At 39.1% G+C, this 13,876-nt stretch overlaps 1 protein-coding gene across 1 annotated transcript in view; it reads right to left on the bottom strand.

Moving 5' to 3' along the window:
• The window catches only part of LOC107684124 (vesicle transport through interaction with t-SNAREs homolog 1A-like), a 133,237-nt gene that overhangs the window by 47,811 nt on the left and 71,550 nt on the right, over nt 1-13,876 (bottom strand). The window contains exon 6 of the mRNA XM_016480337.1: nt 2,136-2,206. Within this exon, the coding sequence (XP_016335823.1) occupies nt 2,136-2,206 (71 nt within the window). The remainder of the gene's footprint in view (nt 1-2,135; nt 2,207-13,876) is intronic.

The raw sequence follows: 13,876 nt of genomic DNA on the forward strand, positions 1-13,876 counted from the left end.
GTTTATCATGCAAAACATCCAACTTGGACATCCAACCACCTTGACATTCAGAAATACCACTTTGAGCTAAACACTAGAATATATAAAAGACACAAAAACATTCTGACCAATGAAGCAGCAGTTTGCTCCCATGTGACTTTTGCAAGACAAAATGCAATGCTGTAACAATTTAGTCCCCATTTCAGAACAGAGATACCAAACTATGAATTTAAAACGTATCTTAACTATGGGATTTTCTCAAGTTGGTGCAGGATAAGTTATCTGTCTAAGTTAGAGTTAGAGGCCTGTTCATATACACTGAGGATGAGCAATAGTAATAGTGGCGCTTGCAAGGCATTACGTCTCTCTTAGTGTTTGTGTGCGTCTGTTTGAAAGAGACTGAGTGAACTGATTGTTAAGAGACACTCTAAAAACTCTTTCATCTGCTGTTTCCTTCGCTCAAAAAGCAGTTTATTGCTCTTTCCATCTAATGTCTTCTTATCATGCTTTCTTTTCTTTTCTCCTCTCCATTTCTCCTGCCTGGCAAAATGTCTTTAAAGTGTGAGGGCCAGTCAGGGCTCCGGGGAAAGAGAGCTATTCTCCATAGACAGCAGACCTTTGAAAGGAAATGTTTTATTTCCTTTGAAATGAGCTGCCTGCCCAACTGCCATGTTGTGATCTTTAAGCATCCTTCATAAGAAGCCATCAGAGAGGCCCCTGACTGAGCTCTCTATACCTGTCTTCTAGAAAGAAAGAGAGGGTGAGAGAGAGAAAAAGAGACAGAAGTAAGACTATGACAGCGGACACGGCAGGGACAAACAAAATAGGAGGGATAGACTGAGATATGGAAAGGTAAAAACGATTATACATGCAGAGGATAAAGTAACAAATAAAGGTTGAAGTAAGGAGGGGGGAGTAAAAAAGGGATGAGGATGTAGAGAGAAAGACATTTGATACCTGGTAGGAGGAGTGACACTCAAAAAAGCTCACAAACAGTCCTCTATATCAACACCTTTCAATCTAAGCGTGGCATACTTATGTCTATATTGCCCTGAAGGATATCAATACGGCTGGGTAAAAAAAAAAGATTTTTCCAATACAACTTTTTAAAAATGACAGATATGTATTTGTATATGTATATAAATATAATAAATATGTATATAAAATCACATTAAAATCACACTACCGAATCTTACTCATTTTGATGTTATATACATATATATATTTGTACACACACAAACACACACACACACATATACTGTAAATATATATATATATATATACATATGTTTGAGGTCAAAGAGAATTTCTCAGAATTTAAATTGAGAAATTACAGATATATTTCATTTATAGATGTTCTACACATATTAGTTATAATGGCCACAAAAACTATTTGGACACTCAAGTTACACCTAAAAATATATGAATGCCATTGAATAAGATACAAAATATAAAAGTGTCATTTACTGTATTAAAAAAAAAATTTGCACAAGCAGACCATAAGGGAAAAAAAAGTCACAAAAAGAAGCCTGTTAGGTTATAAATTATAAAAATATAGAAATACAGTTCTTCTAGGGCACCTATATCTACATCTACTAAAAGTTACCTTTACCCTTAATTAATAAAAAGTTAAAAATAGCTAGAAAAAAAAACGGTCTGTAATCAACAATCCCTTTCGTGACATCCGTCCAGCATAGTCACAACATGTAGCGGAAAGACTTGCAGAGTTATAGCAGCCGAAAGAATGGAGAACAAATGCTTGTGTTGTCCAGCTATGCCCGTTTAGACAGTCTTGCATCATGCGTGATCTCACCGCATGAGACGGGACAACTACAAAGGCTTCTTATTGGTGCTGTACTCTGTGTCAAACATTCTGTGTTCTGTACATTCAATCAATCATTCCAGAAGGCCCGCTATGCTAATGTGTGAGAGGTGCGAGCTGGTGTTAACTGCCTGCACTTGAGTGCGCTCCTGTTCTCTTGTCAAGTGTCTGATCTAGGGCACTTTGTGTTATCCTAAAGAGCCAAGATCTGATAAAGTCAAGTATTTGTAAGCCTGTGTAATTGCTTAGTGAGAAAAATGTGTATGTGTTTGTTCTGGATGAGTGTTACCTCCTGAGGACTGTCTAGGGAGTGTGTTTGTGGGTGTAAACTCACCCGATCACGGGATCTCTGGATCTTCTCGCGATCGCTGTGCAGGTTGGTGAGGATCTCCTGTCCCACTTGCTCTGTAGGAGGATAAGAAGAGAAACAGGCCATGTTAAGATGTGGTTGTATTTACTGCTGTTTGGCTAATCTTCGAGGGGAAAATGTAGTCGCTTCAATAGGAATTTACGTGATAGGGAATTTATTTTGCAAATAGATAAAGTGTAATAAAATAAACAAATTGTGGAAGTTTTCTTTTCACTCGTCTTAAAGATGACGTTATGGAAGCAAAATAGCCCAACATCTTGACCAGTGACGGAAAAAAAAGGTTGTGCCTGTAGTGTCTTGTCTTAAAAAAATGTAACTTTGTCTCAAGTTATAGAATTACAATGAAGGAGGGACATATCAGGATCTCAGAAACTTGAAAGTGGGCTCTTCTTAAAAAAAAAAAAAAAGAAGCAGTCAAAAAACCATAGCAACCACCTAGCAACACCCTGCCTCATGTAAAAGTCTAGTTTCAACCCTGATTTTTGATGTCTGGGGATCTCAGACTACATCTCCTTCTCACCAACATGCTGTCTTAAATATTTTGCAAATCCCAGCATGCAGTATCAGACCGAGCCCGATCAGCACATGCAATATTCAGCTGCTCGCGTACAAACACATTTCATCTGTCATGGACGTACCACCCATTTACACACTCACACTTAGATAAACATCCCATACATGGCGTCTGACAAGCCTGTCTGTGGTCACTGTCATATTCACATCCCAAGGGTCGAAAGAAAAAAAAAACAATGAACAAAACAAAAATCCCACCCTCCCTTCCTCCAGCAATAACCCTCTCCACTGTAAGTAGAAACCACATTAGCAGTCTGAAGAGGAAGAGAGTAAAAAAAAAAGTGAAGTGAAAAATCTTTGCATGGATCAAAGCTATGCTTTCAAATGCACCAAACAATTGTGAGTAAACAACGCACTCATGACTGGATTTACGCTACACAGGTGCAGCTCTCAAAGAGTCAGCGTGACGCTCAAGGAACAGAGGAATGGGCTACATCTGCGTTCACAGAGAACGAGAAAGACTGAGACACTTAAACACGCGTCTCTTGCCTTCATTCATTTCCAATCAGAGTGAGGACAGATTAAAGGATACTCAGATTAGATGGAGCAGTCACAGCGCATGTGACAGACAGGCCAGATTAAAAGAGCGAATAGAGATATTAATAACCATCATAACTGTGGCCGGCTGCCGAGACTGAGACACGCTGCCGCCCACCCGTGAGTGGAAATCTTGTGTAAAGAAAATTAAGCACCGCTATCTGTCTCTGTCCAAGGCGAAAGGGGCCTTTAAACAACAGCCACAATGGCAACAATGCAACACACACGCTCGCTCAGCCTCATACATCACTTCAGATGATAGATGAGACCGTTGGCATGAAGCAAGGACTAAGCGCAAATGAAACAATCCTCATGTCATGTTTTTCAGATGCCTGTGAGCCGAAATGTAACCGCTTTCTTGATAGCGAGATATTCAGAGTCAAGGTCTCCTATTCAAGGGTCACACGCTTCACTATCTCCATTGACTCCGATTGTTGGCATCCACATAATTTAACGCTCATTCTAATGAATGTGGAGTGAATACAAACGAATTCAAAAGAAATATGAAGGGACAAATAGAGCAGGTACATAAAAGAATTTCCACAAAATCAATAAACAGGAGGGTTGGCTGACCGACTGCATAAAACCGTGCCATAATGTCTTCCTGTGCCACTGAAAACATGGAATAAAAGCTGTTAAACCAAACTCCATATAATGTAATATTCCTGCGGCCAACACACTGTAAAACACATTATGGACTCTGGTTTCTTTTTCCCCTGTGCATGAGTGCAAAGATAAATATTTCTCTTAGTTGTGGGACCGCAAATTGATGATGCCATTAAGCTCCAAAAGCACACACACATACACAAAAAACACACACTGTTGGACGATTAGCCGTGTGTACACCGCATCCCACGGGTGAGAAGAACTTTACCAACCCACAATTCCACGGCTCTCTTCCTCTCTTGATATATCCGTTTGTCTCTGTCTATATGTTTCACTAATAATCTGATCTATCTGTCTCTCTTCTTGATTTGTATATTTGTAGAGTAATGAGACTTGGACAAGAATGTGGCAAAGGTTTGAGCAGAGAGTTTTGGCTGGAGAAAAACAAACTCTGTCAGAAGGGGAAAACGACATGATTTCTCTTCCTTCCTTTTCTATGAAGAAAAAAAAGAGCCGTTAGAGGGGCGAAAAAGCACTGACTTTTCACTAGACACTGTCGAGGGATAGTTCACCCAAAAAATGAAAATTCTGTCGTCATCGCTTACTCTCGTTTTGTTCAAAACCTGTATGACTTTCTGTCTTCTGTGGAACAAAAAATTTAGACTAATATTTTAACTGTTTTTGTGCATACAATGAAAGTCAATGGGGTCCAAAACAACACTGACTTTCATTGTATGCCCCCCCCCCCCCCAAACCTGACGCCAAGCTTTTCCACAGGCCTGCTCTAGTTAAAGATCCAGATCCCCAAGGCCCATTTAACAAGGATATTACTAAAATGCATAACAGCACAATCATTACTGATGAGCTGGTTTTAATGCAGACTATTTAACTGATTGCTGACCACAACTTGCAGACGAGATCTCTGTTCTCACTGCGATATTTCTGAGCAGAACTGTGCCAATACTATCAAATTTCAAATTTGTATTATTCTTTCACACAATATTAAACTGTCTATTTATTTATGGGGTCATAATTTAATTACACAGATCTAATGATGATGAAGCAGGTCATCTAAAAAGGTGGTAACTGTGAAACTGGCATTTCTCAGTGAGGTTTACCGAGTTGTATTTTGAAGTACTCAAGGGACGGGTAAAAATATTGAATTTCTGATGAATCGCAATCATCATTTGAATCGCACTTCATTGATATTCATTCTTTAAATTGGATTAAAAAAAATATTTTTATCTAAGTATATTTTTATTTAAGTGATTGTGATAAAGGATTCTGACATCCTTCAGATGTCAACATGGAATTATTTATAAAATTAATATTTACATAATATACTAAGTTAACAGGTTAAGCTACACCGCTTTTTCAGAAGTCACCGTAAAAGAAAAAAGAAATCATATGACTGTGATTGTGAGTTCACAGTCTTTATTAAATTTTATTCAATAAAAAGTCTGTGTACCGCAACAGAATTGCAAGAAACACCTTTCTATGTTTTGTTGTCTTTGTAGGTGGCACACAGAAACAAACATAACATGAACAGCGTGAATCATATTAGCAAACAAATGAATCTTACCTACCAGTTCTTTTTAGTAACTCACTAAAGTTGAGTATCCCGAATCCCAAAACAATGACTCTTATGAGCTGGTAGTTCTATGCAATTTACAACAAAAGATCAGGAAATTTCCTTCATATATAAGCAAAACAGACTGCAATGAATTGTATTTGGATCAAATAAAATCTTACTCAAATTGAAATCTGTATCAATACCCCACCCTACTTTAAAGATGAATTATGATTCAGCTGGAGAAGTTTCTAAAACACTGTGACACATTGAAAGATTCAGTGTTTAATTACCAGTAGTTCTTTTAGCTGTTGTTAATTTCTTTTTATCTTCTTTTTATCATGTTTCCTTTTATTCTGAGTGTATTGCTTCGACTTTACTACTTTTCCCATCCCTACAACATTGAAACATTGTGTTAGTGCAGTCAAAGTTTCTTTCATCTTTTCGGTCTGTCTGTCTTTCCCTTCTGTGACTGACCGTGCCTGTCTGCCTTTGAGCTTGGCCTGCAGGAACATCAAATCACTCAGGACATCTCGGAGGTCCGAATGTCACTCGTTTTCATCCCTCCCTTCCTGCCAGCCGTTGGCAGGAAGATGGAGGCTGAACACACCGGGGAAGAAGCGTTTTCCACCTCTCCGTCCCCTCGTCCTTCTATCCGTCCATCTACCTCCCCTCAGCAGACACGTATAATTGGGCACATCATCAATTTTACAGCAGCTGTTTGAGTGCGAGTCCTCTCTGAGTTGTCTGAAGCCCTCTGTCTGTCCCAAGAGCTGAAAGGGTACATGCCCTGACACAGGCTCACTCCCAGGCTCCGGACTGCTTTTTATTACAGAGTTGCAGCCACTTTTTGAAGGTTACCACACACACTTCTATCTGGACACAATCCACAGACAGCCAAATGAGAGCAAAAGCGCCCAGGGGAAGAGTAAAGGCAGGTCCAACACCGACTGTCCCACACAGACCCAGACACACACACACACACACGCACACAAAGAGCAACACAGAAACACAGTTCCTTTCTCTTTATTTTAGACAAGTTATTCCCCTGTCTGGGTGCAAAGTGCTGATGGCACTTTTATTATTCTTGTTATTTGTTTACAGTATTCAACTGCTGACCCACCAAACTTAAAGGGGTCATATGATGCAATTTCAAGTTTTCCTTTCTCTTTGAAGTGTTACAAGCTGTTCGTGAATAGATTCCTGGTAGAGTAGCCTACAGAACACCCGGCTGTTCTGACTCACAGCCTGCAAGTAAGTTTTTATATTTAAAGAATTTGCCACTGACGATTCAAACGCGAGTTTTGAGCAGTGTAGAGTAGCGCTTGTTGTTTGTCGTTTCTCCGATCACAAACGCAGACATGGTTTTATGTTTACGCGGCGCGATGCAACGCAGGGCGTAAAAAGACAGTATAAGTCATTATAATCAGTAATTATAATGGGCATAGATATTAGGCATAGAGGAGAAACAATAATGTACAGTATGTGGAAAATAATGTGTTTTTTGAACCTTAAACCGCATAAACACATTTCATTACACCAAATACACAAAATAATGTTCTTTTTTAGCAACGTCATATGACCCCTTTAAGCAACCTCTCTGTTGTAGAATGAACAAACAAAATATTTCAAAAAAAGAGAAAAAATATTTTTCTGTCATTATTTACTCACCAAAAGCGGATACTTTTTCTTATGTGCATCAATAAAAAATATTTTGAAGAATCTTCAAAAACTGCTAAAACAAATCAATCGGTTTATTGACAAGAACTGGCACAAAAGAACGATTCCTTTACTAATCCTGTTCCCGACTGAGATGAGTGGAAGTCCGATTTGTAAACAAATTCTAATAAATAAAAAAAATAAAGAAAAAAGCATAGCCTATAACTTTTTAAAAATAACTTTAGCTAAAACTTATTGTACAAAATCTACATTATAAAACTTAAATACACAAACCTATCATTGTCAATTTAATAATTTATAAAATAAATAAATGTAATTAAATTATTACTTTAAACCTTTTAAAACTGTATTTTCAATCTCATTTTTATAACATTGAATAACATTAAAAATGCGATTAATTATAAGATTATGGCATCACGATTTGATCGTATTCAGTTCAAATTGTGAACCATGTTGTTTATTATTATGCTTAATTATATATTGTTAACATTTAAAAAATATCTTGCTTAAAAGAACATTTTACTCCTAGAGAATTACTGTGACCAGCTGAATCATTTGAATCATTGCAAACTAATGATTTGGTCCAATTTGTGAACCATATCGACCACGAACTCTACTATTAAGCTTCAGAATGCATGAAATGTAGTTCACACGTCATACGAAGTGCTACTACAATTTTTTTGTGGGAATTTACAGTAATTTACCCGATTGTATGTTAAAGGCCAGTGAAAACTCTTTAAATTTTCCTTTATATATAATAATTTTCACGTGCACTATTGCTTTTAACACAAAGGTAAAATCATCAACCCAAAACTACATTTTGGCTTAGTCTTGTACAAAACTGGGTTTAACAGCCTAGACAGAGGAATAATGTGGATATGAAGAGAATGTATTGGTTTCAAAGGGATGAATGAGAGAAACAGAGAGAAATAAGGTAAGGGCTACGGCCTGTCTGCGCGAGAGCAAGCGCTGGGTAATCAGGCACCATTTCACTGGCCTTTTTTCACTCCGCTGGGCTCTGTTTTATTCATTGGCTCAGCCCTGACCCTGCTGCGCTTCTGCTCTGACAAATCACTTCTGATTAAGACAAATCTTTATTAGCCGGCCACTCAACTTTCCCTATTAATCATTCTCTTCTCTCTCTCTCTCAGTCTCTCTCTTCCCAGCTCTCACACACACGGCACATCTCACACACTCTTCTAAAGGCCTGATTACTGCCGATTGTTGTGTGTGGAGATGTGAGGGCTTCTTTTGACTGATAAGACACAGGTTTAATAGGTATGAATGACCACGCCTGAGGGAGAGTGTGCGCTAATAGAACCATTTGTTTAAGCTAGGGGGAGGACAGAGAAAATGAACACTGATTTCCCCTCCTACTTTCACTCCTCTGAGATTGAGATTTGAAAGGGAATACTCTCTCAGAGGCTCTGGATGGACCGGAGGACAAGGCATGCTGGAGAACGGGTTCTACAGCAGAATGACCCTATAAACTCAAAAACAAGCAAAAATGAGAAACACATCCTAGAAACATCAATAGCAACCCACTCTTGTATCAGTGGAATTATAGCCAAAATAAACGCAGATATAGGAGATTCCACAATTAAAAGAACTTTTCTGCCCTAATCACATATTTCTAATTATTAAGGGTGCTGAAAGGTTAAACTTGCCAGAATTATTCAAATTTGACCCATAATTCACTATAAATTAATTTATAAAAAAAAAAATACAAAGTTAAAATTAGGACTATAAACTAGTGCTGGGCAACCATTCAAATTCTTAATCGCATGACTTTCTGCAATGTTCGCATTGTTATGCACAAAATTCAATAATGAATTCAAAAGTAGTAAAAATAAGGTGCTTTTTTACAGCAGTATTCCTTTTACACACACTCTAAAAAATGCTGGGTTGTTTCAACCCAACTTTGGGTCAAATATGGACTAACCCAACTTTTGGGTTAAAAATTTAATGTAAAAATTTAACCCAACAGTTGGGTTAGTCCATATTTGACCCAACGGGTTGAAACAACCCAGCATTTTTTAGAGTGCAGTAGCAGTTAAAATATTTCTTGTAAATCTCAACTTATAACATGTAATCAAATTAAATATAAAACCAAAGCTATTTGCCACTGCCAGGGCATTAACATTTTTATAGAAAATATTTAATAGTTATAGAAAAACAAGTTATGCTCAGAGTCCAGAGCCTCGATCATAACATTATAACAGGCACCTTAAGAGACCTGCGGGACCTAAAACAGCAGAGTGCGGCGCGGGACAACACTTGATGGGCGAGTGCGGGCGGGTAGAGACTCATGTTTGCGGGATGCAGGAGAGTAGTTAGGGTGTACTCACACTAGGCAATCTTAACCATGCCTGAGCACGTTTGACCGCCAAAGCACGGTTCGTTTGACTAGTGAGATCGCTCTGTGCGTTCGTTTAGCCGTCCCTGGCTTGGTTGGAAGAGGTGGGCCAGAGTGCGGTTCAGTTGGGCTCGGGCGCGGTACGCATGTAGTTTGAGCGCTAACTGCGCCGGAGCGCGGAACTTCTGATATGTGCTGCATGATTGCGAACAGGCACCTTCTGAGTAGAGACCTGCACTATCGCGGGACCCGACGCAACAGAGTGCGGCACGGGACAACACTTGATGGGCGGGTAGAGACTCGTGTGTGCCGGATGCGGGAGAATAAGGGTGTATCACACTAGGCAATCTTAACCGTGCCCGAGCGCGTCTGACCCCCCAAAGCCCGGTTCGTTTGACTAGTGTGATCGCGGTTCGTTTAGCCGGCCCTGGCTCGGTTGGAAGAGGTGGGCCAGAGCGCGGTTCTCTTGGGCTCGGGCGCGGTACGCATGTAGTGTGAGAGGAGCGCGGAACTTCTGATACGTGCAGCATCAGTATGGACATTTCTGGGCGGCAAAAGTGATAGATCTGTAAAGCAATATATTGTGAGAGGGCCGTGTGTGTTACCGCGTCCCAAACGACTCAAAATAATAAACCACAAAGTTAACAAAACGATGCAGTCCACTGTGCTGAGTGAGAGCGCTTCTCTGCTGCCTTCACGTGCTATCGGATACTTCCTATTTCCCACTTATGAAGTTGTGAGCGCTTCATGTGAGCGCTGCTGCAGTCTTAGGCCCACCCCAAATGCTCTCATTGGTTGAGACCACTGATCTATACACAGTATATTCTCTATTATAGATCAGTTGTTGAGACGCGTGATGACACCCATCCCATGCCAGTACTGATCAACATCCCACCCCTCCTGTGACCCATGGTTTGTCTGTATGTGTATTCAGAGCCAGTGAGCAACGGACTTTCATAATAATAAAAAAACTGCGTTAACGTGCGATAAAATAATTGTCGGCGTTAATCAATTATATAACGCATTAACTTGCCCAGCCCTACTATAAACCTTTTGAAACCATATTTTCTCATTTGGTATTCATGTGTAAAATTTAGCATTTCTTATAACTTAGAATCACTGATGCAATTAATTTAAATATTTTGCATCATGATTTGAGAGTAATCAAATTTTCGCTCTAGCAAATCAAATCTTTATTTCAGCAAATGTGATAAATGTTTTAACATAAATTTTTCAAGATTTTAAGTAGTCAAAAGTACCCATAATAATTGAAGAATCACCCATTAAGGAGATCCATTTCTGTTCAGTGCCACTACTTTTGAACAAATTGAGTCTTACCTAACAGCCCAAACAACAGCGCTTACAGTAAAACCTAAACACTGTTGACATGGTGGGTGGGAAAGGTGTAGGGTGGTTAGTTTTTTTCTTGCAGCAAATTGCTTCAATTTAATCAACTGGCATTACTGAAGCATCCAAATGAAAACTAATAGAGTCTGGGGCAGGTCTTGATTGCCTTACATACACAAAGTGCAGGCTGCCCACTGCTTTTAGGTTCCTCAATTAAACAGGCAGAATTTCCATGGGCCACTGGAGAGCCATACATCTACTGCGCCTAAACCGGTCAATCCGCACCCATCAAATGGACCTCGTTCACTTCATTCTTTCGAAGCAGGAAATGATTTCTTCGTGCAGATTAGGCCCCAGCTGAGCTGAAATGTGCACCAAATGTGACCGAGCGAAATTAATAAACAGTGGTACACTGTCAGTTGACTTTATTAATATTGATGCATGTGCCACCACTTTATTTGGTGCATTTATTTCAGAGCAGAGAGGGCCAGTCTAAAAGATAAGTCTTTGTGTACAGTCACCGGCGTTCAAAGAAAGCAAGAAAACGCATGCATTCGTCTTCATATGTCTTGATCATACTTCAGTGCTACAAATACGCATTTTTTTGGCTGACAATGTTACGGATTCAGATGAAAAGATTGTTATCAAATACGAAATATGAAATGTGAATAGGAAATATGTGCTGTAATTCACTCTGAGCTGAAGAGGGGAATAGAAAGGAAGAAGCAAAGAGAAAGCGTAAAAGAGCAAAAAGAGAGAGAAGTGAGAAACAGATAAACGCAAGCTGGCGTGGCTGTTGCAGTGGGACGCCTGCTCTTATAATTACCTCACTTCCTCCTAATCACATGCTGCACATCATTTACTGAACACCAGCAAACTTCACACCCTGCCAGACTCACAAGCTCCAATGTGTCGGACTAGAAGAAAATCCTGACGTTCTTTTACACAGTTTAGGAACGTTAATGATCCCATTACTGTTGATTAAAGCCTGTAACGCCTCTAATCGGAAAGTTGACAGGCAGATCAAACAGCCAAACACAAATTTTGCCTTTTAATTATCTGTAAAACACAACACCTCAGGGTGTTCATCCCTGCCTATCTCTGACAAAAAACTCTGTCGAAACGATGCCAAGATCTAACACTTCCTAACAGTTCATTATCCAATAAGAAAAAACGCAAACAAAAACCCAACGAGCATTTAGATCTTAAAAGCAATCTTCACAATTAGCAGAATGCTTGTGGAGCCCTGCAGTCCTGTGTATCGCAGGACTCAAAATTTAAACACCTTAATTATATTTTTCAAAACAATTTGCCGTCAACCTTATTTGCATGTTTTGACAGCCGCCCCCGAGTAGCATTCAAGACTTTAGCACATTTAAACTCCAACTGATTTTAGTTTTCACTGGCTCTCTCTTTTTAAATTAATCCACCGATCCACTGAGTTTTGTTTAAACACTCTCTCTGTCCCACAGTAATCCACTCAAAACAATAGGAACGAATGAATTAGATTGCCTGCACTTGTCATCTGATAGTACATATTCATATTAAAGCACTAATCTTTGAATGGTATATACAGAACAAGTTCTACCTGTGCCTAGAGTAAAATAACAATACTCTTTCAACCTACAGGTGGTCAGGTGTGCTTCGATCGGTTCAGCCGAAATAGATTGGAAACAAAGATCCACTGATTTGTTGCAATCAATTTAGGTACAGTATTGACATTAACTGCTGTGTAAGAAAACTGTCACAAGGCGCTCACAGGTTTTTGATTCATGGTAAACAGCAGAAAAAAAAAACTTGCAGACCTCATTAATAATAAGGACTTCGGGCCTTGCAAATATTCAGAGCGATCAGATCCACATCCCATACCACAGGAACTTACGTTACTAGCCTAAATCAAGAGAAATCACAGAAACTATATATTTCAAAGGGATAGGTCACCCAAAAAAAAAAAAAAAAAAAAATTCAAGCTGTTCCAAACCTTCACAGCCAGGTAGCTGCACATGCACTCTTCTGATGTTAGAATTGCCGCATAGGGAAAAAGTGCTGACAGGTTTGTTCTGGTGTTGTTTTTCTCCATGTTTTAACAAGATTTAACAAGGAATAATATTAAACTATAGTAATTGGTACAATATTCAAGTGTTAAGAAAATTCAAGCTGTTCCAAACCTGTACACATTTTCTTCTTATGTGGATCACAAAAGAAGATGTTTTGAACAATGTTTTAACAGTTTATGTCCATACAGTGCAAGTCATTGGGGTCAAAACAACATTGGACCCCATTGACTTTCATTATATGGACACAAAACACTGAGACATTTTTCAAAGTATCTTCTTTTGTGTTTTAATAGAAGAACGTAAGTCATATACAGGGTTGAAACAACATAAGAGTGAGTAAATAATTACAGAATTCTCATTTTTGTGTGAGCTATGTGATGAATGAATGATTTTATGTTGTGTTACAGAGAATTAAAATGATCTTGTGAATAAAACCTAACAAAATATGGTTATATTAGTGCTCAAACACAAAAATGGTTCCTTATCTGACCTATAAAACAGAAAGCAGAGCAGAGACCATGGCAATTATGCCTGTGTGACAGACTGATCTCTGCGGGACAGCAAAGTTCTCCAAGGGCTCAGGGTCCTCGATTCATGCTTCATTATTTAGAACGTCTTCACAAAACCCTGTCAGGTCTCTTACAAAGACAGCACTGATTCAGCCAAAACCCGAGTAAAAATCCGTCAAGAAAAAATATCTCTCTCTCTTTGCTTATACGCTGCTAAATACATCAGCGACGTGCCAATGATTTGTAAAATATGTATTCTCACAAAACAAACAAAAATTCTCAGGAGAATTAGGACTGTCTGCAGTAATTTGGCTTAAGCAGAAATGGAGGGCGTGAAAGCAAGACATCAAACATGAGTTTGAATCGGAAGCACGCAGCAGCACACTACTCTGTGCTGTTAGGCTTCGTAGTGCTGACAGAATCTGACAGTTATCAACACTTAGGGATTCTCCCACTCGAGCTTTGAGTTC

This window comes from Sinocyclocheilus anshuiensis, unplaced genomic scaffold, assembly GCF_001515605.1.
Source record: "Sinocyclocheilus anshuiensis isolate Anshui unplaced genomic scaffold, SAMN03320099.WGS_v1.1 scaffold553, whole genome shotgun sequence".
Lineage (NCBI taxonomy): Eukaryota > Metazoa > Chordata > Actinopteri > Cypriniformes > Cyprinidae > Sinocyclocheilus > Sinocyclocheilus anshuiensis.